Source organism: Aulonocara sp. 'chitande type north' Nkhata Bay, linkage group LG19 (assembly GCF_057382095.1).
Source record: "Aulonocara sp. 'chitande type north' Nkhata Bay isolate Kocher_YH1m ecotype deep benthic linkage group LG19, A_spYH_male_GT1.1, whole genome shotgun sequence".
NCBI classification, from domain to species: Eukaryota; Metazoa; Chordata; class Actinopteri; order Cichliformes; family Cichlidae; genus Aulonocara; species Aulonocara sp. 'chitande type north' Nkhata Bay.
Window position 1 is genome coordinate 20,806,008 of NC_141362.1, and position 26,922 is coordinate 20,832,929.

Here is a 26,922-nt window from a genome sequence, read left to right on the forward strand (position 1 = left end):
CCCACCTGCTGTTCAAACATTCTGTTTGCCAAGTGCAACCAGTCAGAGGAGAGCTGGCTTGTCTATACATGTGTGCTTTTACACTAATGACACACATCAAATGAAAAAGCCGGTATCAAACCAGGGACCTCTTATGCTTATAGCATCGGCAACCAAACAAAATATATCCCAAGTACTCAGCTATTGGATCAACCATGATGTCTAGTTTTTAAAAAAGTTCAAGATGTGTACGGTCACCGCACACAAAGATTATCTGCATGTGCTTAAACACGAGATGTGATGGTTTTATAATTGCCAAAACTGCACTGGAAAGAGCACGGAAATGTCTAGAGTTACACACTGATTAAAACGCTGTAGTAGAGGCAGATCTTGTAAAAGCAGACATTTATTGCTTGTAGACACCTCATTGAACTTATGTCTACTGAGCTGTGGCAGCAGTTCCAAACTCCAGGGGCAGTGAGGTGGATCGATACAGACCATCTTTTGATAAATGGACCAATTGCCTGAATGACAGTAATCCCATCAGCTCCACCTTGCACATTAGGACAACATGGAAGCAGTGTATGTTCTGTGGGAGTAGCCCTGTGAAAAAACAGCATGCCCTCTTAATCTAGAGAGTGGATAATGATGAGGACAAAGCCACTTAATGAAAATCTAAACAAGGCAGGTGGGCTTCTTAAGCAGGATACCAGCACAAAGGGAAACCCTGAGCTGATACACTAATAGGTCAGCCCTGAAGGCGTAACCTGGATATGAGTAGACTATCACATGCAGTGTTTAATAGCCTGGAATCCAGGGGCAGTTCTGCTGCTGTGAGTCACGGATGTTAGCTGTAAAAGCAAATTTTTATCCTTCAAAACAAAGAAATACGAAACTGACTTCCAACTGCCTGAGGGGCCACACAGCACTGTGGCAGCTTGATTGTGTGTGCATGTCGTGCAAGTCCAGTTATGTTTACAGCACATATGAAGTGGCATCCTGGCACTGACTGGGCAGCACAGTTGATGAGGTTGGCTCCTCGGCATATGGCAGAGGAGCTGTTCATGCTACTGCAGAGATACCACTAATGAGCCTGGGTGCTCCAGGAGAAGGAGGCTGCTGGTTGCACAGAAACACATCCTAAGCCTAAGAACTCAGATTCCTTTAGCTTGTTTTGGAGATTCTTTTTTTTGTAGCGTTGGATGACAATAGACAGAAAGGATCATTTACTCTGTGAACTCCCGTGCCTTTGTGGAATGCTGAATGGCAACTTAAGTGGAAAAATGTTCCTGGAAATGATTCCAGGAACTTGGACACGGATTTACTTTCCTTACACATGTGTGCCACGACTGTGTGGGTGAGAGTGTTTTTTTGGGGTTTTTTTTAAAAAGTAAACCTTTACTTTCCTTGCATGACTCTTCACATGGGAAAAAGGATACAGCCTCAAAGCTCCAGTCTGAGTCCCAATGGCCAAGATTTTCTGTACGGGGTCAAAAGCCATTGAGGATGGTTGATATGGAAAGCCATGACGCACAGTCTGCAGGAAAAAAAGAAGAAGCAGAATTTACATTAGACCTTAAGCCAGCTATTCGATCATCTCCTACACAGTCAAGCTGACATTAAAAAATTATAGTCTCCAAGAAATGCAATCCATCAATGTGGAAAATGTGCTCTATTATCAAAAGAAATTAGATAAAGCATAAACATTATTGAAATATCTTTCTCATGGCTACTTGATATCTGTGAAGTATTAATTTTGGAAAACAACAGTAAAACTCAATATGACAACCTTGAGCTGGACTTTTATTGTCAGAATCTTGCAGTAGCTTATCCTCCAAATTATTATCATCATCAGGCATCTATAACCCAATTGTTTCAGGTTGGAAACGTTGCTCAATCATCCATAAGCTCTCTGCAGCCTGCAGCAGGATTACATAACAGGTAATGCCATGGCCCTGTAACCCGGGGACCTGACCTGTTCTGCTCCCAGCTGGAGTTGAAGCTGGTGGGCGAAACCTTTCCAGGCAGCCCTAACAGTCTGCATTACTAAACCGTGCATGATTAAAAAACAAGGCTGGGGAGCTCTTGTGTAGTGACCTGTGAGGTTATGATTTAAATGATCAGTTTTATTTATTTATTTTGCCAAAGCTGTTCACTCACATGCTCTTATGCACTGTACCCACAAAGATTATGCTCTGAAGCGATTGCTGCACTCGTGGATGGTGGTGGCTTAGTATAAAAATCCAAGTAGAAGTTTAGCTGAAGGTAAGAGAGGTGCTGGATATTTACTAGAGTTGGAGTTTTTGCAATAAAAAGTGTTCTTCTCACCACCTTTGAAACATAACATGGGAAATTTGCAGTGGATCCACTATTATTATGATAAACGAAATACAGGCTGCAGATGTTGCCCTCAACAACTCGCATTAAAACCCACGTTAGACCTGCACCTCCAGCATGAATAGAAGTGAGCAATGTCCAAATGGGGTGGGTGAGTGTTGTGTTGTAATTTTATGATATTTTACAGTGACGAAAATACAGTTTCAAAGATTCAGAGCAATGCAAACAGCCCACTATGGACTACATCAAGGCAGGGCTGGCTAAAATAGACTAAAAATAATTACATATAAATAAATCACATTGTAGTGTTCAAGTGTGTGACTTTAAATCTGGTGTGTGTACATTCAAGTGGTTTCCATCCTAAATAATGAAATTAATATCCAGAAATAAAAGCAGTCAGCGTTTTTTCTTTTCTTTTTTTGTGTCACGCTGCTGTCATCTGACTGTCAGTTCGTTAATGTTAGCTGTTATTAACGGAAACCCACCTTGCAAAGCTGAAAATGCTCCGACTGTAAAGTCTCCTGGACAACATCGTTTTCCCTGTGAGTACCCGGCTGAGCAGTTGCGGAGGAGGAGGAAGAAGCCGCTGTCAAGCCGTCCAGCACCTTCCGAATATTAAACTTCTTCATTTTCCTCCGGTACACAAGCGACGGTTCAGAAAACAGATCAAGCGAGCTACCATAAATTGGATACAGAGAAGGGGGTAGCTGCTAGCTAGTTAGCCGAAATAACGCACAGTTAATACCTTTCTGTATACATCTCACATGTTACGGAGGGTGTTGCCAACGCATTCTCCAAAAGCGCCCGAGTCACGAACATTGGTTTAGAGAGTCCCTTCCGATAGCAGCCCTAATGCGCCATTTATATTGCCAGCTTTGGCGTTTAGTCGACCGGGATTAGTCGTTTCCGCCAGCTCCTTCCCCAACCAGGGCTCAGCGGGTAGCAAAGTGGCTACGGAAACGCAGTGAACTGCAGCGGGGATTGAGTCTGCGCTCTGCCGTCACCCGGATGCAGGACCGGTGTTACGGTGTATTCCGTGACCCGTCAGATTAGGTGACCTCGATCGGAATGTGAGCTGACAAAACGCTTTAAAACTGCTTGTGTTGTTGACACCTGCTGAGAAAAAAGAAGAGCATAAATAGGTTTACATTTATATACATATACATTATATACAGTATACATTTTGATAGCTATCATAGCAAATTAAACCAATTTAAAAGACATCAATATCCTTAAATTATTGTAAGTTTAATAGAGGGAGTGTTATTATTTCTAAACACCTATGTATGGTCATTTTGTGTGGCTCAAAATTCAATTAGAATTTTAAAAAATCCTCAAAAACAAAGTCCTTATTTTTGCCACAATCTTAACGTTTTGGGCGCTGTGAGCTCTTCAAACAATTTTTAGTTATAATTTTTTTTACATAGCAACACAAGGAATTCAGATAGCCCTGCGGCCCCCTGCTGGCTAAAGAAGAGTCCCGAGCAGCCTCAATGCTCGAGGGCTGGGAGGGAAGCAAAACCTTACCCCAGTGACACCTGTCAATCCTTTGAAGAGTGGTTTAAAAGTGCAAACAAATAACGCAGGGAGACAATGTAGCCACAAGCATCTTTTACTAACGCCCTTTCCCACTGAAACGCGATATAAGGGTACTCCTCTGGTATTCTATTCCAATCTATTGTGCATTTCTGAAAAATAGGCCGTATTTCCTCATTCCTTATGTTCCCCAAGGAAGAAGATTGAGGTTATTTTGGCTCTGCAGAGAATTGGACACAAAGCTGGAAAACCTGGTTAAATATTCACCTTTGTGATATGTCATTCTTTTAATTAGCCCATTAAAAAACTTCACATGTGGGCATATAGTTTTATTTTAACTGATTCCCCTTAAATGGTACACCTGACAAAGTCACGTGGAAGACACAAAAGACAGAAAATTGTCGAGTTAACCTAATGAGACATTAAAGCCATGGCCTTTGCAATACACGTTTAAAACGTCAGAGCCTTTTTGTAAATTCGATTTAAGACATTGTTTAGTTTTGGTTCTTTTCTGGATATAATTCTGTCAAAAGTTTTGTATTGACTTTCAATAATATATCACATACAACACTGTGCAAAAAGTCTTGAACTGCTCCTATATTTTGCTTCCAAGTAGATTTTCTTGTAAATTTTTACAATGGCTCAGACTTTCTGAATGTCAAAGCTTTGCTTTGCTGCTCTTTTGTCCATTTCCAGTCCAGTTCTTGTACCTGGCCATTTTAAGAGTGATGTAATTTTAGACTCATGAATCATTCAAGCACAAAAAAAGCATCTAACACAAGATTACAGTGTTTTGTCTACACATAATAGACTTCTAGACACTTTCTTACCTGTTGACTGTTGCAAAAACAAAACAAAACATATTGTATTCTCATTTCTTAAGCTTAATTTATTAACTCAGAATCTGTGCTGCTGTGCTTTGGATCATTGTCCTGTTACGTTACCTAATTTCAGAAAGCTTTGACTTTCAGATAGATGGTCTCACATTTGACTCCAAAATGCTTTAGTATGAAGAGGAGTTCACTCAGTGACCATCATCAGCCCACTACCACTGTGTCTGACAGTTGGCATGAGGTATTTGTACTAATATGCTGTATTATATTCAGTGTTTTAGTATTTTCTTTTTTTATACTGCTTCAGCGTTTGGTATTGATAAAGACCCCCACCTCCTACTACCATCCATACTACACCAAAGTACATGTTAATGTTACATGTTTTTCAGGTAGTCTCTGTCAAATCGTCTGTGTTTATAGAGGTAATTCCTATGAAACCTGTGAGAATGTGCTTCGCATGTATGTCTACTTCTGCATTTTGGCTTAATTCTTGTTAAATAAGGGCATGGTGTAATATGTCATGTGTTGTTTATCTGAGGTTGTACTTGCCCGACTTGAAGGACCACATTATTATTATTATTTATAATGTCCTGATATGTAAAACCTTAGAATAGAAAGAGTGAGTACTTTATTTTTATCATAACTGTATGAACTTCAATTATTCATACTGCTGGGGGAAAAAAAAGAATGCATACCAAATAATATAAATAAAAACATTTTCAGTGCAGTGTGTGGATTTGACAAACAGCACTGATCACAAAGTGGAAGAAGTTGAGTATTTGCATTTTATGCTACTTTAAATATTGCTTTTAAAAAAGTAGTAGCTTCATTGGCACTGGTTATTTTGCAGATCATTATGTAACCCAGTAGAGAAAACTACCTTTTGTTATTTTTTTCTTGTTTTCGTTTTGATTGTATAAATGTATTTTCATTATTTTATTTTGAAAAGAAACATTTATTTTGAAAAAAGGAAGTGTGATCCTCTAGCAAACTTTATTTTCTGTTGCTGGATCACAAGGGATAAATGCCTTTTTCATTGGTTGAAGGTGGTTTTAGCCCCGTCTTCCGAAACACCAGACCATCATTTCACATGAGCTAGATCTTTTCGCACGTGGAAATAGATGAGACAGGTCACGGATAGCTCGTGCGGAATTTTCTAACATTTTGGTGAGTTTAGCCCATGGGTTTGAAAAGTTAATAATGTGTTAGTCTGTTGCTAAAAGTTGTTTCTTCTGTTCATACCGATTCGCGAGTGGTAATTTGCTGTTTAAAAACGGTTGAAATGCTGTTGTGGTAGGATTTGTTTAGCATACTCGAAGGATGATTGGAAAAATGTATTATCTTGCTGGTTATACCTATTAATCATAATTTCATGGTTAAAAAGAGAACAAGAAATTCATTTGTTGTTTACATGGTTAAAATAATTTCATGTATAACGAGAGATATATTCAAAGCATGCATGTAATGTATTACAGTGGTAATGTGAAAGAAATGTGAAAAGAGATAGAGAACTAAAGCTATAGCTGTGATACAAGAGAAGAAACGGAGCTGGCTGTGTACAATAATGTTAATATTGTTGTGCAGGCTAGGTTTTTTTCCCTTGTCCGTGTGGAAGGAACTAAGATTTTGGATTCCAATGGATTCTCTCCGGATGGAGATGGCGAGCCTGAGCCCAGACTGAACTTTGCAGAGGAACTTACTCTTCTTCCTCGACGGAGACTCCCAAGTGGTAACACACAAGCCACAAACGAAAGAGAACAAGAACTAGACTAAGAATTTTTGACTTGACAAATGACCAAAGACAAAAAGACAATTGAATATTGAGCTCAAACGACTATTTTTGGGGTTATTTTTGTTTTGCCGGCTTCTTCTTCTTATTGTTATGGTTATTATCACTACTACTGTCAATGTGGAATTTGTGTCTTGTTTATTTCATTTTTGTGCAAAATAATAACTGTTGCTGCTCAAATTCCTGTCTCCAGCCATTTCATTCTGCATTCGCCTCGCTTTCTATTGTAGCCCTGCCGAACCTAGCAACTGGTCCGTAGTTTGGCTGTCCTAAACTATTTAAAATGAGTCAGTGGTTACAGTAAGTCTTGGCGAGCCAGCCAGGAGGCTTTTTCTCATGTGATTACAAGTATATAACGCACCCCAAATGGACCGTCTTGTTGAACGTGAATCTGTTAAAGTCCCAAATTCGGTGATCGTGAGCGAAATAGCTGGAGATGAGCAAATTGATGAGGTGACTGAATTCCTAAAACAGTATGGGTCAATCTCAAGAGTCTTAAAGGTAGATGATGGTAAATCTGAGTTTATCTCGAGTGTTGTTGTTGAGTACAATTCAGGTACTGCTGTTGATGCTCTTGAGCCGTTACCTTACAACCACATATCCGATAGCGGGGTTAAGTATAGAATACAGTCTCTTGCAAGCGTATACACGCGATGTGTGGGGAATGATACAACCAAGTCATATCTCACTGAGTTAAAAAACCTAGCCAAAATGAGCGGCCGAGGGTTTGCAGATGTTCTGAAAGACATGATGTCACAGATAGCTGAATCAATCAAAGAGCCTGAACATGATCAATCAGAGCAAATTGACTTACCTGAATCTCCCTTGGCTGAGTTTCAGCCTTCAGCTGTTGAACCCAGTGTTGATGGTGCACAGCAATCGAACCAGTCAAATCGCACTGCAAGAAACCCAGCTTATAGTGTACCCACCATACCTGCACCTGATTTAAACCCTCCTGAGGTGCAGCGTGTAGTAGTTGAGCACATTGTGAGAAGAGATGATCATTCAGTGCAACATTTTTCACAAAAACTCAGAGCTTTTTCTGGCAAGGACCCCCGGCCAACCTATGAGCCAGATTATGATACTTGGCGTTCCAGTGCTGAACTAATCTTGAGTGACACTTCCATGTCGCAACTGCAACAATCGCGAAAGATTCTTGAGTCTCTCTTACCCCCGGCAGCTGACGTAGTTAAGCACTTGAACCCAGACAGCTCACCTGCAGACTACCTTCAAATGTTGGATTCTGCCTATGGGACAGTTCAAGATGGTGGAGAGCTTTACGCCAAATTTCTTGACACCTTCCAAAATCCAGGTGAGAAACCGTCGTCATACGTACAACGCCTTCAGGTAGCTTTAACTCACACTGTAAAACGGGGTGGTGCTTTAAGCAATGATGTTGACAGACTCCTTGTCACGCAGTTCTGTCGTGGTTGCTGGGATGATTCCCTTTTAAATGCACTTCAACTAAAACAAAAACGGATAAACCCCCCATCTTTTCCTGAGTTGCTTCTCTTATTACGCACAGAAGAAGACCAAAATGCTACCAAAACAATGCGAATGAAGCAACATTTGAACATCACGAAACAAAAAGCGACATACCACCTCCAAACAGTCAAAGGCTGCTTAGACGAAAATGAAGACACAACCACCTTAAGCTCAATTAAAGAACTCTCAAAGCAAGTTGCAGAGCTCCAGGCCCAACTGGTGCAGCTGACCGCGAAATCAAAAGCGCAGAATTCCAGATATGCCTCCCATACCAAGTCTAAAGAAAACCGAAAGCCAGACAAAGTGAGCAAGGAGCCCTCAGAACGAACAGTTAAAACTCAAAGTACCCCACCCAAACCGTGGTACTGTTTCCAATGTGGAGAAGATGGCCACATCAAGCCAAACTGCGAAAATGAACCAAACCCAGCCCTAGTTGCTGAAAAGCGCAAACTGTTTAAAGAGAAACAGAGGAAATGGGAGGTTGAGAACCCTCCAGCCACTAAGGAACAGTTAAACTGAAAACAGTCTCTATTGCGGGGCAAATGGAGACTGCAGCCAGGCGATCATGTCCCACTAAGTACATGCAACATGCTAACTGTAAGCAATCTGTCACTAAGCCACAGAAGTATAGTCTGCCAAAAGGGTTGGTTGGCTCTAAATGCACAGCAGTAGTTAGCATTTCTGGCGTTAATGTAAATTGTCTCCTGGACTCAGGGTCACAAGTGACCACAGTCGCTGAGTCGTTCTACAAACAGAACTTTCCAGATCAAAATCTTAACCCACTCTATGATCTTTTGGAAGTGGAGGGTGCTGCAGGTCAGCCCGTCCCCTATTTGGGTTATATAGAGACATGCATTACTTTTCCAAAAGACTTCTTAGATGCAGAGATGGACATACCAACCTTAGCTCTTGTTGTTCCAGACACTCATCCAAACAGTCAGACCCCAGTGTTGGTGGGAACAAACACGCTTGATGTCCTTTATGAAAAATTTTTGGACCTTAAGACTTCTGACTACTTACCTAGTCCTTGCGGGTTTAGAGCCCTGTTGAAAACTCTAGAACTAAGACATACACAGAACAAAGATGGGAGCATTGGGTTAGTTACCCTGTCAGGCAAGGCTACAGTTGTAGTTCCAGCAGGCCAAACAGTAGTTTTAGAGGGATCTGCTAACGTTCATTGTACTGCAGCAGACACGTGTGCCATAGTTGAACACCCCTCTCAGTCTTCCTTGCCTGGTGGCCTTTGTGTTAAAACTTGCTTGATAACACTTCCTTCCCGAGCTCCACACAAAGTGCCTGTTATGATTACAAATGAAACAGAACAAGATGTTACTATCCCGTCTACTTGTGTCATTGCAGAGCTGGGAGCTTTCCATTGTATCATGTCCCAGCATAATGTCACCAGTGTTAATGAGTCAGCCACAAGTAAGACACCGCTGAATTTCAATTTTGGTGACTCTCCGATTCCACATGAATGGAAAGAGAGGATAACCAAGCAACTCAATGACATTCCGGAAGTATTCGCTTTTCATGATCTTGACTTTGGGTGTACGAACAAGGTGAAACATTCCATCAAGCTTAATGATCCGACTCCCTTCAAGCACCGTGCACGCCCTATACACCCTCAAGATCTTGAGGCTGTCCGGAAACACCTGCAGGAGCTGCTTGCTGCAGGTGTGATAAGAGAGTCTCAATCACCTTTCTCGTCTCCCATTGTTGTGGTGAGAAAGCGGAACAATGATGTGCGTCTATGTATAGACTTTCGCAAGCTGAACTTGCAAACAATAAAAGACTCTTACGCACTTCCAAATCTGGAAGAGACATTCTCTGCCCTTTCAGGATCCAGGTGGTTCACGGTCCTCGATCTGAAATCTGGGTATTACCAGATAGAAGTTGAGGAGGCAGACAAAGAAAAGACCGCGTTTGTGACACCGCTTGGGTTCTGGGAGTTTAACCGCATGCCGCAGGGCATAACCAACGCCCCAAGCACCTTCCAGCGGCTGATGGAGCGCTGTGTTGGTGATATGAACTTACATGAAGTGCTCGTCTTTTTAGATGATCTCATCATCTTCTCAGATAGTTTGGAAGAACACGAACGCCGACTTATGCGGGTACTCCATCGCCTTAAAGAGTATGGCCTGAAGTTATCGCTGGAAAAATGTAAATTTTTCCAAACCACAGTTCGGTATCTTGGGCATGTAATCTCTGAAAGCGGAGTTGAGACGGATCCCGAAAAGATTCAGGCCCTAAAGACCTGGCCACGGCCCAAGAATCTCAAAGAACTAAGATCTTTCCTGGGGTTCTCGGGGTACTACAGACGTTTTGTAAAAGGGTACTCGTCCATAGTACGCCCACTCAATGACCTCACTCGTGGTTACCCACCACTACGTAAGAAATCAAAGTCCAAAGAACCCAACCAGACCTACTTTGATCCCAAACTGCCATTTGAGGACCGATGGACCGCAGAGTGTCAAAAAGCTTTTGACTCCATCATTGAAAAGCTAACGTCAGCCCCCGTCTTAGGCTTTGCAGACTCGAAGCTGCCTTATGTGCTCCATACCGATGCCAGTACTACTGGCTTAGGTGCAGCACTCTACCAGGAGCAGGAGGGTCAGCTCAGAGCCATAGCTTTTGCCAGTCGTGGGTTATCAAGAAGTGAAGCACGATATCCAGCCCACAAGTTGGAATTTTTAGCACTCAAATGGGCAGTGACTGAAAAGTTTCACGATTATTTGTATGGTGGTCAGTTCACTGTGGTTACAGATAGTAACCCACTCACATACATATTGACCTCTGCTAAGTTAGATGCCACTGGCTATAGGTGGCTTGCCGCTTTATCTAACTACAACTTTAAGTTACAGTATAGAGCGGGCAAGCACAACCTAGACGCAGATGGGTTGTCTAGACGTCCTCATGGAGAACTCGTAAATGATGTCCAGTCCAGGAAAGAGCAGGAGCGTGTAAGCCAATTTGTAGAGCGTCACCTAGCTGACACTGACACCACTGACACCATAAAGCTTGTAGATAGTGATGTTGTCCAAGCAATCTGTCAAAATCACCTTGTAAAAGTCAGTGATGATTGTCAGGATAGTGGTGTTACACTTGTAGAATCGCTTACCCTCTCAGCTGACGCGATTCCAGACATCTATGTTTCAGAAGAACATCATGGCTTACCAACCATCCCTGCCTTGTCCCAATCAGAAATTAAGGATAAGCAGAGAGCAGACTCGACAATCAGCCAAGTTATCAAACAAATCGAACATGGTCAGACACCTCCACCGACTGTTAGAAAAGAACTCCCAGATCTCCCTCTTTTGCTTAGGGAACTCAATCGGTTGGAAATGCACAATGAGGTGTTATACAGAAAAAGACAAGATGGAGACCAGGTGACCCACCAGCTTGTTCTTCCTGAGGAGCTCAGAGCTTCAGTGCTCCAAAGTTTGCATGATGACATGGGCCACTTAGGTATCGACAGAACCCTTGATCTGGTCAGAACCCGATTCTATTGGCCACGCATGGCGACACAGGTTGAGCAGAAAGTGAAAACATGTGATCGTTGTATACGGAGAAAGAGTTCCCCTGAAAAAGCAGCTAGACTGGTCAACATAACAACAACCAGACCTTTAGAACTCGTCTGTATGGATTTTCTCAGTCTAGAACCAGACAGTAGCAACACACGGGATATCCTTGTGATAACCGATCATTTCACTAAGTTTGCCCTCGCGTTGCCCACCTCTAATCAAAAGTCACGAACGGTCGCCAGGTGCCTGTGGGACCAGTTCATTGTCCACTACGGCATACCTGAGCGCCTGCACAGCGATCAGGGTCCTGATTTCGAGGCAAAACTGATAAAAGATCTGTGTGAGATCTCTGGGATAAAGAAAATAAGAACTACCCCGTACCACCCACGTGGTAACCCTACTGAACGATTTAATAGAACACTACTTAGTATGTTAGGAACACTGGAATCCAAACAAAAGTCTCACTGGAAAGACTATGTTATGCCATTAGTACATGCGTACAATTGCACCCGTAGTGATGCAACAGGGTTTACACCCTACGAGTTGATGTTTGGCAGAAAACCCAGATTAGCTGTTGATCTTGCATATGGACTTCCTCTCAGCAAAGATCAAAAAGTGACACATTCGCAATATGCTGAAAGTCTCAAGAAACGGCTAGAGGAAAGCTATAGGTTAGCTTCTCAAACCGCACAAAAAGTGGCAGACAAGAATAAGGCCAGATTTGATCGCAAAATAACTGTTTCAGAACTTGAACCTGGGGACCGGGTTTTAGTTAGAAACGTGCGGCTGCGTGGCAAGCATAAACTTGCTGATAAATGGGAGGCAGACATCCATGTGGTAGTCAAACGTGCAGGCGACCTACCCGTTTATACTGTTAAACCCGAGTCCAAGCAAGGTCCCTCCCGAACTTTACACAGAGACCTGTTGCTTCCCTGCAGTTTCCTCCCGGTTGCCACCGCAGACACATCTGAGCCACAGCAGGTTCACCGTCCTAAAACGCGTCAAACTGTTGTCACAGAAAGCAATGAGGATGAAGAATCAATGGAACTTGACAATGAACTTTTCATTCAATGGGTTGATGATTCCCCATGTGAAGAAATAACCAGATTTACTACTGTACATGAATATCCAAAACCTTCTCATGAACCAGACATTACAAACTTACCTGATTGTGACCTTTCTGAAATTGCTAGCAACAAGGAGCTGAATATGGATAAAGATGCAAGCAAAGACGAACTTACCAATCATGTGCTTGTTGAAAACTTGCCAGATGGAGATGAGATTGGAATTGACGATCCTGTGGACAATGGAACGGGAACCGTATTGGATGAATCACCTGAGGATTTGGTTAAAGAACCAGGAAACCAGCCTGTTAACTCACCTGATGAGATGGACAGTTGTGATCCCATTACAACTCAACCAGTAAGACAGTCAACAAGAATCAGACATCCACCTAAAAGACTTGATTATCCTGATTTAGGAAACCCTCTAGTTACTGTTGTGAAATCACTTTTCCAGGGTTTGAGCATAGCCTTTTCTGAGTCCCTAAACAGTACAGAGGGACAGTACTGGCTACACATGCAACGAGACGTGCATGACATTTAGCTGGGGAGAGTGTAACCCAGTAGAGAAAACTACCTTTTGTTATTTTTTTCTTGTTTTCGTTTTGATTGTATAAATGTATTTTCATTATTTTATTTTGAAAAGAAACATTTATTTTGAAAAAAGGAAGTGTGATCCTCTAGCAAACTTTATTTTCTGTTGCTGGATCACAAGGGATAAATGCCTTTTTCATTGGTTGAAGGTGGTTTTAGCCCCGTCTTCCGAAACACCAGACCATCATTTCACATGAGCTAGATCTTTTCGCACGTGGAAATAGATGAGACAGGTCACGGATAGCTCGTGCGGAATTTTCTAACATTTTGGTGAGTTTAGCCCATGGGTTTGAAAAGTTAATAATGTGTTAGTCTGTTGCTAAAAGTTGTTTCTTCTGTTCATACCGATTCGCGAGTGGTAATTTGCTGTTTAAAAACGGTTGAAATGCTGTTGTGGTAGGATTTGTTTAGCATACTCGAAGGATGATTGGAAAAATGTATTATCTTGCTGGTTATACCTATTAATCATAATTTCATGGTTAAAAAGAGAACAAGAAATTCATTTGTTGTTTACATGGTTAAAATAATTTCATGTATAACGAGAGATATATTCAAAGCATGCATGTAATGTATTACAGTGGTAATGTGAAAGAAATGTGAAAAGAGATAGAGAACTAAAGCTATAGCTGTGATACAAGAGAAGAAACGGAGCTGGCTGTGTACAATAATGTTAATATTGTTGTGCAGGCTAGGTTTTTTTCCCTTGTCCGTGTGGAAGGAACTAAGATTTTGGATTCCAATGGATTCTCTCCGGATGGAGATGGCGAGCCTGAGCCCAGACTGAACTTTGCAGAGGAACTTACTCTTCTTCCTCGACGGAGACTCCCAAGTGGTAACACACAAGCCACAAACGAAAGAGAACAAGAACTAGACTAAGAATTTTTGACTTGACAAATGACCAAAGACAAAAAGACAATTGAATATTGAGCTCAAACGACTATTTTTGGGGTTATTTTTGTTTTGCCGGCTTCTTCTTATTGTTATGGTTATTATCACTACTACTGTCAATGTGGAATTTGTGTCTTGTTTATTTCATTTTTGTGCAAAATAATAACTGTTGCTGCTCAAATTCCTGTCTCCAGCCATTTCATTCTGCATTCGCCTCGCTTTCTATTGTAGCCCTGCCGAACCTAGCAACTGGTCCGTAGTTTGGCTGTCCTAAACTATTTAAAATGAGTCAGTGGTTACAATTACATGCAAAACATCTGATTAGCTTATCCTTTAAACTGCTATAGATAACACTTAAATGCTGCAAATGTAGCTACAAATTTAAAAATCTGATTCAGAAACATGATGCGATGAAGCAAAACATGTTGGTGGTTGATGGGGGAAACAGGACTGGTTCAGTACTGCCAATAACCCTTTAGAATCAGAAACAGGATTTTCAGATAGAATCAGTTTGTCTCAGCGTTGATGTGGACAGCAACACAAAAGAAAAAAACACTTTGTGTCCCTTCTCAAAGTGTCTTTGCACAGGTATATTTTGTGCACTAGATGGCGTCATCTACTAGCAAAACTATTAACCTCTAAATCTGTATTTTGTTGTGTTTGAGAACTCGCCTTGTGACAAAAATTCAGAACCATGGACAGCAACGTAAGGATTCCAGACCGTCATCATGGAGCCCCTTGATGGTTCAGGACGTGGTCAGTTTAAAGGGTATAGGTTCATTCATATTCTAGCATTTCTTTTCTTGCATTTATGGACTCGGGCACATCAACATATATAATGTAGGTGCAGGAGAATGTCTGCAAATGTCTGCTATTCAAAGACTTTTTCCACACAGGACATCATAAAATGGGTCACACAAGGCACAATGGGAGACAGTGAGAGGCACAGCAAAGCTATGCACAAAGCTTTACGCTTTATAAACCTATTCACAAGTTTGACTAAATTGAAATTGTCATGCAGTCATGAATATATGAACGAAGCTGCCAGAGAAAATGCACGCCGGAGGGCTGATAAAACAGGGCAATATCAATAATGCACAAGTGATGGGATCTGTTGCTGGGAGTGAGGCTCCCATCCATTCAAACTGTCATATTTATAAACAAGTTAAGGAGCGGGGCTTTTGTGTCCGATGTGAAAAAGTATTGGGGCCAGCATCCCTCTTTGACTTCTGAATGTAGGTCTCCAGAAACTGGGACATACATCCAAAATTAGCAGTTGTGTGTTACTTCTTCCATCGTTTTGCCTCAGGCACAATTGCCACATGAGGTAAACTACCTTGCTGGCTTTTATGCTGCAACTCCTTTGATCAGCATGTAGAGATCAGATGAATTTGTGATGGGGTTTGGATAAATATGGGAAATTATGGTGCCCATTTTTAACTTTTTAATCTATTTTGGGGGAAATTTATGGTAATGCAAATTAATGCCATGTCAACAACTGCTGATATAACAAAACATTATGTGATTATACTCCAAGGTTAAATCCATTCTCATGACACATCTGGAGAGAGTGGCTGAATTTGGACAAATGCTACTCTGAAAAGGTAACCAGCGGCAGGATGTAGAACAGTTCCCTTGCTGCACTGCAAGGACACCGAAAAGTAAAACTACAGGACAGCAAAGAACAGATTGGTGTGCAAAAATAACCTGAGCAACACAAAACATGTCAATGAGCAAGACAAGGTATCGTACATTGCACTGGTTTAAATGTCCGACTTTAAAGGCACTTTAATTTCACATTAATAGCATTAAAACAAACCACTCAATTAAAAGTTATTATTTCAAACGTATTCTGTTAAAACACCTTGTAACTGATTAAAGCATAAAATTTACAAGCCTTTAAAAAGGTCATGGTGACATGATTTAAATGAACAAACTGTCCATGAAAAAGAGGCAAGAAATATATTTGTTAAGTTGATCAACGTAGAATTATCCAGTTACTTTAGGCAGTGTAGCAATAACTAAACTAACGAAATAATGAACTTATAAGCCTGGTAACCTGTCGAGGGTGTGCGATGAATGGATGAGCTTGTCATTTACTTCCAAATGGTTTTATTTCAATCTCAGCCAGAATTTAGTGGCTGATATTTTACTTCATTGACACATACAGTCACATACACTCACTCTTCTGATATTTGTTAGATACATGCTAAATGCTCTGCTCCCAGTATAGGACACTGTGTACTCTCTGGGCATTTTCACAAATCTCTTTTCTCCACCAAAATCAGGTCATGCTGATAGCTTTTCTCTGCTTTTGGCCATATCAATCTGAGATGCCTTGCTTATGCTTGGGTCTTAGCTCATCTTACTGCAAAAGTGATTAAGAGATAATTATATGCATGGGTTGCATAACAGATGAAGGCACAGTGGAAGCTGCAATCAAATAAAGTGTCATTTGATGAGGACTATTTCATGAAATATACATTTTCGCTGTTTTTCTGCATGGGAATAAACGTTAGATAGCTTGTGGCTCCTCATCATAGTAGGTCATTCACTAGCACGTCTTGGTTGTGCAGTGAGTGTCACAGGCTTTTCCCAGCAGGATGTGTATCATGCTGATCTGTTTATTATCCTGACTGGATCAGTGGTTTATCAGAGGAATGAGCTCATTGTCTCCACAGAGGTGTTTATGAGGCAGCCCACACAGTCCATAGATTATTGAGAAAAATCAGCAAAGCAGAAATATGAATATAAAGCTACTGAAGCTTGGTGGCTTTCTGTCATAGCTTCACTGAGGCGGCTGTGGATTCATGTCCCAGCACCACAAACAGGTCAGGTTCTGTTTAACCAGCAGTAGCTTTAGTTTGGCTCTTTGTCTCAGAACAGTGATCTCCCGCAGCACAGTGACTGACTCTGACTCTCCGTGGGAGTCAGGTTCACTTTGATCCTATCCCAGTGGTGCTCTTCAGCGGACAGGCTGGTGTCACACAGCATTATTTGTTTGACAAGGAAGGCACCTGCCTCTTCAATATTTATATCTTCCTAAAAAAAAAAAGCAGGGAAGAACACGATTTAGAACATTGTGCGTGCATCCGCCGAGTTAAGTTTTTGGCTGCGTGTTTTAATATTTTAACATATTTATATGAACAGGTTATATGCAGTAGCTGCAGTGATAAAGTTCACACATGCAATAGAGCAAGTCTAATGCATGATCTCATGCAGTATGCTTACTTGCAATATGAATATTTTTAGATATAAAATCTATTAAATTAGTCAAACAGAATCCAATCCCTGAGATAATCAGTTAATGATCTGCTGAATATCCTAACGTTATTACCTCTAAACACCCAACACTGACTGTTACTGAAGGCACATATTCCCCTTCTATGGTTGCACAAACCTTAGCAGAAGTCTCAAACCAGCCCAGGAAGCTGTTGTCTTTACAAAAGCTGTCCAGAGAGGACACCAAGGCTCCATCCTTCCCCGTCAGGTCGCATTTGTTGGCCAGCAGGACAGCAGGGATCGGTTGGCCACTGTCAAGACGCACTTTGGTATCCAGGTCTTGCTTCCACTCAGAGGCAGCCTCCAGGGTGCAGCTGTTTGTAATGTCAAAGACCACTACTGCTCCCATCGCCTCTTTGTAGTACACTCTGGACATGTTCTTAAACCTCTCTTGGCCTTGAGGGATAATAAAATTATGTGTGTAATGGATCCTTTTGCTCAACTTCTAATAAAACCTGGCTGCAAGTAGGAATGTGTCTTTTTTTTCTCATGGATAGGCAGCTATTATTTCTTTTTGGTCTGAATTATCATGTCAAATCTGACTGCAACCTAAATGTTATGTAAGAACTGAGAGACTACTGATAATTTTCTGAAATAAAATCATATGTTTCCATGGACACTGGCTAGGATTAAAATTAGCTCTGAGTAAAGAATGGATCAAAAAAACAACAACACTGCAGTTTGACTTGAGTTTCCAGGCACTAAAGCATTCAGCAAATTTAAACTTAAATTTAAAAATGTGTATAAAAGTTGTGTCACCAAAAAAGAACTAAAATATAATTTCCACAGGGGAAAAAATGGATTTGGATGAATTTTAAAAAATGTGCAATTTTGGAATATTATGTGCAAATAAAATGCTTTCCTCCAGAGTTCTTGTTTATTTAAAATATATTTTAGGCAAATAAGTGTACTTTCTATCATTTTAAATGTAAATGTACACTCAGCACCCACTTCATTAAGTACACCTTGCTACTGGATTTGTGACATTTGTGACTGGAAGCAGTCGTAACAAGATGGGTTCGCTGTGGACATAAAGGGGTGGCCATGGTCAACAACAATCCTCTGTAGGCTGTGGGGTTTAAAAAATGGAACTAAGAGGCCCAAAATGTGCCAAAAAATAACCCACAGTAACCACAACCAGTCTGAATTGTTGATGAAAAGGCAGGATGGAGCCAGATTTCCAAATTCTGTACCTACCTTCCAAAGGTTGCTGAAAAAAATCAAAAGTCATCAGACCAGGAAATGTTTTTCCAATATGTCCAATTTTGGTGCGCCAGTGCAAACTGTAACTTCAGTGTTTTTACACTTCTGGTCTTCTGCTGCTAAAGCCCACCTGCTTCAAGGTTTGATGTATTGCTCATTCATTGAATATCATGGTTGTAATAAGTGGTTATTTGAGTTACTGTTGTCTTAGCTCAGAGGAGTCTGGCCTCTCTGCTGTCCTCAACAAGGCATTTTCACCCAGAGAACTGCCACTCATTGGACATTTTCTCTTTTTTGGACCATTCTCCCTAAACCCTATAGATGTTTTTTGGGGAAAAATCCCAGTAAATCAGCAGTTTCTGAAATACTCAGACCAGCCTGTCTGGCACCAACACCCGTACTACATTAAAAGTCATTTAAATCACCTTTCTTCCCAATTCTGATGCTCAGTTTGAACTTCAGCTGTTCATCTTTACCATTCACATGCCTAAATGCACTGAGTTGCTGCAATGCCAATTAGACATTATGTAGAACATGTATATCTAATGCAGTGGCTAGTGAGTGTATCTCTGGTATACTCTATTCAAATACACATTATATATAAATAAATGTATCGAGATATTACTTTACTACATTTAAAACGTTTACAGATAAAAGCTTTGGAGAAACTTTTTAAATCGTGTTTTCACAGAAGTGTCGCAGTACAGTTTCTACAGAGTTTATAACAGATGCCATAAAATTAGATTTAGCCTGTTCATCCAGTATTTTTGTACAGGAATTTGCTTTATAGTTTTGAAACTCACCTCCAATATCCCAAAGCTGTAGTCTCACCACTGTCTTAGGATCCCATTCAATTGTCTTTAGGGCAAAGTCAACTCCAATGGATGCTTTGTATGTTTCATCAAAGCGTTTATTAACATAACGCATGACAATGCTGCTTTTCCCAACCCCCAGATCCCCAATGACTAAAACTTTAAAAAGCTTCTCTGTAGATAATGTCACCGAAATCCTTCCCATGCTGCGGTCCACGAGCTGACAGGCATCGAGACAGATAAAATATTTTCCTAATAATTGTGTAAAACTAGGTCACATTTACACAGAGTTTTAAAGTAAAATAACAATTTGTAGAAATAACAGTGTTACAACACTCTGCGTTATTCCCTGTGTCACTCACTACTTCCTACGGTGTCCCTGTTTTGAAATTCTTCCTTCAAACCAGAGCAATAAAAAGCTGACCTTTGATTTATAAATCACTAGCAACCACGCCAAGAGCACAGAGCCACCTAATGTTTCAACTTGAAAAACATGAAAGACAAAAGCATAAAAAATATTTAATGTACTCAAATCAAACAAGTGCCCTTCAAAATTGTCGTCTACAGCAACTACCATTTCAAAACTGTAGATATATTTTACACTGAACTTCATATAGCTTATATCGATGTATAACTAATGCAAATAGTATCACTTTATTACACTATACAATTTTGATAGGAAGTTAAAGTCTAAATATTTAGGAAATGGATTGTTGTACACAACCAATCACACACAATATAAGCATAAACAGCTACTCTCTTCTTTAATACTAACAATTCATATAGAATACCAAAATAAGATACACAATTCATACATTCACAATACAATAATATAGAGTTCTGAAAGCGGATGTCTATTTATAAAACATACAAGTTTAAAACTGGTTCAAATTGCCTCTCAAGACCATATAAATAAGATAAATGTACAAAAGAAAAACAAACGTGGCACTTGAACTTGTCCTCTGCTACATTCAAGGTACAGTGCAATTGTTTGGCAGTACTGTATCCATCAGAGATTCACAATATAATATCTTTTTTCACAACAAAGTTGGCATTTATTAACATTTTACCCTGCACTTCAAGCTTAAGTAGATAGTTTTATAGTTCTGGGGGTGTAACTCTTCTTAGCTGTGAAGATGGATGCCACTTTTATGTCCGTATACTAGATACGAAGCTACTATGAGCAGCTAGAAACATATACGAGAGTGACATTGACCTAGTTTTCTATTTCTCGCCAAGAAAGTCAATGAGGGAGTTTTTAAAAAAAAAAACAACTCTTGCTTTAAACCTCTACATTTGCCCGACAAAGGTCATGACACGCAATGTGTCACACAAAACAAATTTCCTTATTATTAAAGTGAATAATTTTATATTAGCTATGCTCATTAAGTTACCTTTAAAGTCCAAAAACTAATCAGATTGATACCTAATCTACATTTATCAAACAATATTTCATAAATATATATATATACAGTTATTTTTGTCTCTAAAAGCTTATATTAGAAATTTACAGTATGTCTCACCCTTATCATTTAAAAGCTATTAGGAGTGAAAAATGACTTGACAGACCACGGGATCACTTTTTCCTTATGTAAAATCATATACAACACATAAAAACTTATAGTACAAGCGTCAACATTTAGGGCGTGCCCTCACAGAGTTGAGGAGCTTTGCTTGTAGTCTCTGAGGATGACGGAGGCGTATGTGACATTGGGAGGTGTGCACAAAATCGACTCGGACACTGGCGAGTTGGGAAAGGGGCTTACTAGAGCACCGGTGCAATCACGGAAAGGCGAGGGGGGCATCAGAGCCAGAGAGTCCTCTGTTGCTAATTTGACCTCAACAAAGTCCTCCTCGTCATGAATCTGGGAGTTGTTGTACATGTAGCCGTGGAGAAGGCAAAACTGCTCATTCATTTCCTCCTCTTCTTCCTCCTCTAAAGGGAAGACAGGTTCCTCATCAAATGGGTCGAGCTGCATAGGCAGGACAGGCTCCTGCTGGATGAGGTGAGCCTGATGGTACACTGGCATCCCACCACTGACAGCCTCAGGCATGCTTATCATATCACGGATCTCAGGCATGTCACTGTTGAACTTGCTCACCACCCCCTCCTCTTGCAGGCGGTCCATCACGACATGTTTGGGGGGGATAATGCTATTTTGCTGCAAAGGCTCGGGGGAATAGAGCTCCACTTCCTCGTGCACATCTTTTTTCAGCCCACTGGCAGGCATTTGCCCGTGGGCCACCATAGGGGGAGTGTCAGGGGAGTTATAATGGACAGGGTCACTCTCATCCTCCTCAGCCACATTGTACAAAGTCTTAGTGCTGAGGTCTGAGAATTCCAGGCCCGTGTTATGGTAGGTATTAGTTAAGGGTTTGATGACAGCCATCTGATTGGAACCTGCTTCCTGTCTCTTCACATGCACTGACAGTCTGTGCCACATGTGATCCCCTTTTGGAGGATGTCTTGCACCTGGTTCAGACCATGACACAGACTTTCCATTAGAACTATGAACAAAATAAAGACGGCTGTTACTTCATAGGAACCCAGAAAAGTGGAGACAGAAAGAGCATTTCTGCTTCATGTAAAAAACTAATGTCATTATTTTTATTTGATTTGATTTTTTTTAAAGTATTGTCAGTATTACAGGGTATCTACAGGTTTTGAATATAACATCTCAAAAGAAACACCTTAAATGCTATTGAAGCCCTGGAGAAACCCTGCATTCTGTATTAGGGATCTAATTTGCCATCCCTTAGCACACAGAGATGCTTGTTTTAATTTTAATAACAGATCAAGGGCTGAACTGGCTGTGTGAATTGGGTACTGACCTATATCCGTCACAGTTTACAACAGGTGTCCCTAGGAAAGTGAATACAGTAAGACATCACGTTCCCTTTGAGAGGGAATTACAGTAAAACCAGCATCCCTGAGGTGCCTCAGGAGCAGGACTCACAGACTCAATTAATGAACCTACCTGCCATTTCCAGTGTTCTTTTTCCTCTTGAACATGTTCAAAAGGCTGTTGCTTCGGCAAGCAATTTTACCATCGCCGACATGCATGCGCACCGCATCGGAGGTGGTGAATGCGCTGCGCACGTTCCTCTCAGGTTTGGCGATAATGATGTACATCTTTGGAGTGAACATGCACCCCAAAGCTACAGTCACGCTGAGGCTCACAGAAAAGGACGTAGTGATGATTTTGTAGTTGCTGCCAAAGTAGATTGGCACAAACGCCAGCCAGATTATACATGTGGTGTACATGGTGAAGGCAATATATTTGGCCTCATTGAAATTTGCAGGGACGTTGCGGGTCTTAAAGGCGTAATAGGTACAGCTCATGATCAGCAGGCCGTTGTAGCCCAGTGGAGCTACAACACCAAGGTTACTGGTGTTGCAGATCAGGAAGACTTCTCTGATGCTGGGGTAAGATTTGACGGGTTCAGGAGGCTCCATGATGATGAGGGTAATTTCCAGTGTGAGCTGGACACTTATCAGGATGAAGGCGATGACCACCTGAGCCCAAGCGCTCATGAACCTCGGCTTCCTCGTGCAAATCTTCTTCTTGCTGCCCGCCAGGATGCGAGCGATGCGATTGGTTTTGGTTACCAGGGCTGAGTAGCACATGGCAGCTGAGAGTCCGACGAGGAGTCTCTGGAGGTAGCAAGAGGCCACGGTGGGTCGAGCGATGAGAGTGAAAGGGCACAGATAGCCCAGGAAGATCCCTGCAAGGATGATGTAACAGAGCTCCCGGCTGGAGGATTTGACCACTGGTGTGTCGCGGTATAAGACAAAGATGAAGGTAACAAATGATGTTACCAGGATGCCCAGACAGGAGAAGACCACCTGGATAATGGACTCTGGATTTCTCCACTCCAGATAGCGTAGAGTGATCGGCTCACAGCCTGTAAAGGGGAAAAACATGAGTTATAAAAACACAGCCACAGTATACTAAAAGCTGGCCAACTCTATACATTTTTTATCCCTTTAGCACCAGCTCTGGGGATATATTCATGATTATTTAGAGAAACGTAGTTAAATAAAGGGTTGTTTTCAATGAAAAGTCTAATATATTAACGTTGTACTGTATGGACACATTAGAAATTAATAAAATCCATCTTTGCCTGAGAAAATACAGTAAGTCTCAAAGTAGGTTTTTAGTTCAACTATAAATAAGCCTCTTTCTACTCAGCCATGGCAAGGCTGGGCTGCAGCCAGCAGAGGAGGGGTGCTGGTGCAGCAGGACAAAATAACTAACTGCTTTTTCATGGATCCAAATAAGCTCGCCTCTCTGCCTCATGCTGAGAACACACTTTGAATGTCTAATTCATGTTGTGTTATTTTTTTATTGTACAATGCCAAGAGGTAGGGTTAGAAAAGTGCACAATAATATTTTTATATCCTTCTTTGTGCTACGCATTATGCTGTTTTCATGTGTATCCAAACATCTGTGGCTGTAAAAATAAAAAATGAAACAGCATGGAGGAAGGATGATCCTATTAAGGAAGTGTCTTTGAAAGCCACAGAAGACCTTTGAAAGTGGGCCAGAAGAGTGGTAAGTGAACTAGGGCTGCTGTCGGATGAAATGGTGAAGATGATGAATGGCTCTCAGGTGTCATGGGAAAGCAATGAAAATAGGACAGAACAGGTTTGTGAAATAGCGCTGCAAAAATCTTAGCGGGACAGGCTGTACAGGGTGCAGGTAAGAGGAGGAGAAGTAAAAGCTTGGAGGAACTTAACTTTAAAAAAAAAAACTGCCTCAGATAAGCCAGAAGAAACTCTTCTTATCTCTGCAAGCATCAGTCATGCAGCAGAAACATACCCTGTGGCCACTGAAGCAACCTAAATTCATCTAAATTTAAATGACAAAACTGCAGAGCAGCAAAATTTGCTGTGTGGATCAGATGAATCACTTTGTCCAGGATCTTTTTTGTATACTGACTGGAGCATTGGTGATTTCAAGAAGCTGGTCGACATTATCTAAAATGCGTTTATTGCATTTATTTACTTTTTAATTGAGAGACCAGAAGATGGTGTTTGTTTGTTTGGGGTTTTTTTTGTTTAAGCTTCAAATTGTGTTTACTAAGATTCCTTTGTGAAATAGGCTATAAAATCACCCCTTTGTTCACTGATTTACTAATATAGTGTGTATAATTTTTGTGAGGACTGTTACACACGTCATAGTATATTAGGACCCTTTGAAACATCCAAGTATAACATGTAAAAAACTGACCTTTAGAGGTGTTGGGAGGTTGATTAAATTTCCTTTTCCCTTTTTCCTATTTAACTAATCTCTAAAAAAAATCCAGTAGGGTCATGTGCCAGGCCCTGCACAGTATTTAAAGCAGCTAAAGATTTACACAAGCGGATAAGTGAAGAGTGCAAGCAAACCTTCCAGTTCTTTGTCAGGCCACCAGCCCAGGTCACAGGCCTTGCACGTGAACTCATCCTGGACGTACTCATTGTCTTTGCAGGCAGTGCAGATCCAGCAGCAGCTCACCTCTCCCTTCCTTATTACCTGGTTCATAAAACATGCAAGGTAATCAAAAGTAAAAAGACTCTTCTAAAATTAACTATATTTATCATGGATGTATTTTGATGTCCAAGGAAGGCCAGATCTACATAAATATTTAAATATTTGTTTTCAACACAGTAAAAACAAAGATAGAAAGGTTCAGCATAGGGAAAAAGACATGAGAAAAAACACCAAACATAAACACAACCTCAGATTAACAACACCACATGATATGTCACACCATGTCATCATTTATTTGATGAAAACTAAGCAAAAATGCAGAAGCACTGTGTAAACCCCATGGTTTAATAGTGTGGAGAGCCATGTTTATGAAGCAATAACTTGAAGTTATCATTCTTTGCATGGCTTTATAATTCCCTCACATCATTGTGGCAGAAGTTTGACCCACTTTTCTTTACAATGTTACTTCAATTCATTCAGGTACAATGTTGCCAAGCTAACTATTTATGTGCGAGATGAACAATGTGGGGCCTACTGTGTTTTGTAAAAACTTTATACAAATACCTCATACAAGTGTGACGTAGAGACTGAATAACAAAGATGTAACAGGGATGTTTGATCACAAGATGTACAAGATCCGAGCTTAACCTTGATTTCTCCTTTGGAGCAGGGCTCACTGCAGACAGAGCGGACCATCTCACTGCGGTTCATCTGGATCATGTCATCATCGATACTCAGCATGCCCTCGTGCCAGGAGCCAATGTTGATGTAATCATAAACACTCGTCTCCACATGCTGAAAGTTCATGATCTCATACCTGATTGTGGAAAGAAAGAAATGGCTCAGAGGAAGATCTTTCACCATTGCTGATAGATGTTATGTTTACTGGTATTTCTTAGGTGGATCATACTCACTCAGCATAAAAGAAGTCACTGACCCTTTTATTACATATAATTTGGAGAATATTTAACTTTATCTCAACGGCTTAACCATAAACTTTGTGATTTAATGACATGAACGGACTTACATGAGAATACTGTATGTGGCTTACTTACTGGAAGTTCTGTGCTGTTATGATCACGATTGTGCTTTAGATCAGCCAATAATCACCAACCACTTTTCTAGAGATGCCTATTCAACTGCTCACAAAAACATATATCTAATCAGCCGCATCACATGGAAGCAACTCAGTGCATTTAGTCATGTAGAGAACCTGCTGTTTTTTTTAATAAAGTGATTTAAGTGACTTTGAACCTAGTGTGGCTTGTGGTGCCGGATGAGCTGGTCTGAGTATTTCAGAAACTGCTGATCTACTGGGATTTTCCCACACAACCATGTCTAGGGTTTACAGAGACTGGTCCAAAAAGAGAAATACCCAGTGAGTAAAAAGTCCAACAGTCCACTATACCACCTTTGGGATGTGTTGGAATGGGAGATTCACATTGTAGAAATACAGAAAATCTGCAGCAACTGTGTGATAATATTGTGTCAACATGGACCAAAATCTGGTCCAACCCACTAGCAAGCAGTACCCTGGTTAATGGTGTGTCTTGCTAGTGGGTAAAATATCCAGGAAGCGTAGTGCCTCAATTTACATTTATCAGCAGTTTTTAAAACATTACATTTATCCCGGTTTTAATCACCTTTAATTTTAATTTAGTTGTTCTCTGTTACTGAATAGTGAATATATTGGATTTTTTCCCTTTAAGCACTGGTGGTTCACTGCCCTCCGCTGGGTGAAACCGAAGGTCAGTTAATGCTGTCTTAATTAAACTACTTTTTCTAAAAATGTCTAAAAAAATTCCTTTCACCTAAAACAATAAGAAAAGTGGGTTTACCTTCCAGGAGAATCGCCGTTCTCATCGAACCATATGTCCTCCCCGGACACGCCTGTGAAGGATGTCTTCAGAAGGAATTCCAGTAAGTAGCTTCCATCAACAGGCTTCATGGCATCACAGAGCCCCACGTGGCCGGGACAAAGGTGAGAGTGCATATCGTGCAGCCCGTGGGCCATCGCATTGATGGCATTGATGACGAAGCCCATCTTGCTGTCTTGCACGTAGTTGTCCTCCAGACTTTCATAACCTGCCCACACATGAGAGAACAGTAAGGATTCAGCTTCAAG

At 40.9% G+C, this 26,922-nt stretch overlaps 3 protein-coding genes across 14 annotated transcripts in view; all 3 read right to left on the reverse strand.

The window, feature by feature from the left end:
- Positions 1–3,368, reverse strand: part of stxbp5b (syntaxin binding protein 5b (tomosyn)) — a 30,125-nt gene extending 26,757 nt beyond the window's left edge. For 2 of the 10 annotated variants that reach the window (XM_086274335.1, XM_086274336.1), the window contains exons 1-2: positions 2,802–3,367; positions 1,419–1,516 (exon numbers count right to left, since the gene is read on the reverse strand). In XM_086274335.1, coding sequence (XP_086130461.1) covers positions 1,419–1,516; positions 2,802–2,945 — 242 coding nt within the window. In that variant the 5' untranslated portion in view covers positions 2,946–3,367. Of the gene's footprint in view, positions 1–1,418; positions 1,517–2,801 lie in introns of all 10 variants that reach the window. The other 8 variants (XM_086274334.1, XM_086274340.1, XM_086274337.1 and 5 more) reach the window with 5 other exon arrangements.
- Positions 3,369–15,798: 12,430 nt separating this feature from the next.
- Positions 15,799–19,907, reverse strand: rab32b (RAB32b, member RAS oncogene family). The gene is made up of 3 exons (XM_086275099.1): positions 19,312–19,907; positions 17,424–17,701; positions 15,799–17,065 (listed from the first exon to the last, which is right to left on the reverse strand). The coding sequence occupies exons 1-3, from the start codon at positions 19,523–19,525 to the stop codon at positions 16,901–16,903; spliced, it is 657 nt and encodes a 218-aa protein (XP_086131225.1). The 5' UTR covers positions 19,526–19,907; the 3' UTR covers positions 15,799–16,900.
- A 152-nt stretch (positions 19,908–20,059) lies between these two features.
- grm1b (glutamate receptor, metabotropic 1b) overlaps positions 20,060–26,922 on the reverse strand; it is a 29,016-nt gene continuing 22,153 nt past the window's right edge. For all 3 annotated transcript variants that reach the window (XM_086275098.1, XM_086275097.1, XM_086275096.1), the window contains 5 exons: positions 26,636–26,882; positions 25,446–25,614; positions 24,713–24,839; positions 22,299–23,226; positions 20,060–21,828 (listed from right to left, as the gene is read on the reverse strand). In XM_086275098.1, the coding sequence (XP_086131224.1) occupies positions 20,973–21,828; positions 22,299–23,226; positions 24,713–24,839; positions 25,446–25,614; positions 26,636–26,882 (2,327 nt within the window). In that variant the 3' untranslated portion in view covers positions 20,060–20,972. The remainder of the gene's footprint in view (positions 21,829–22,298; positions 23,227–24,712; positions 24,840–25,445; positions 25,615–26,635; positions 26,883–26,922) is intronic.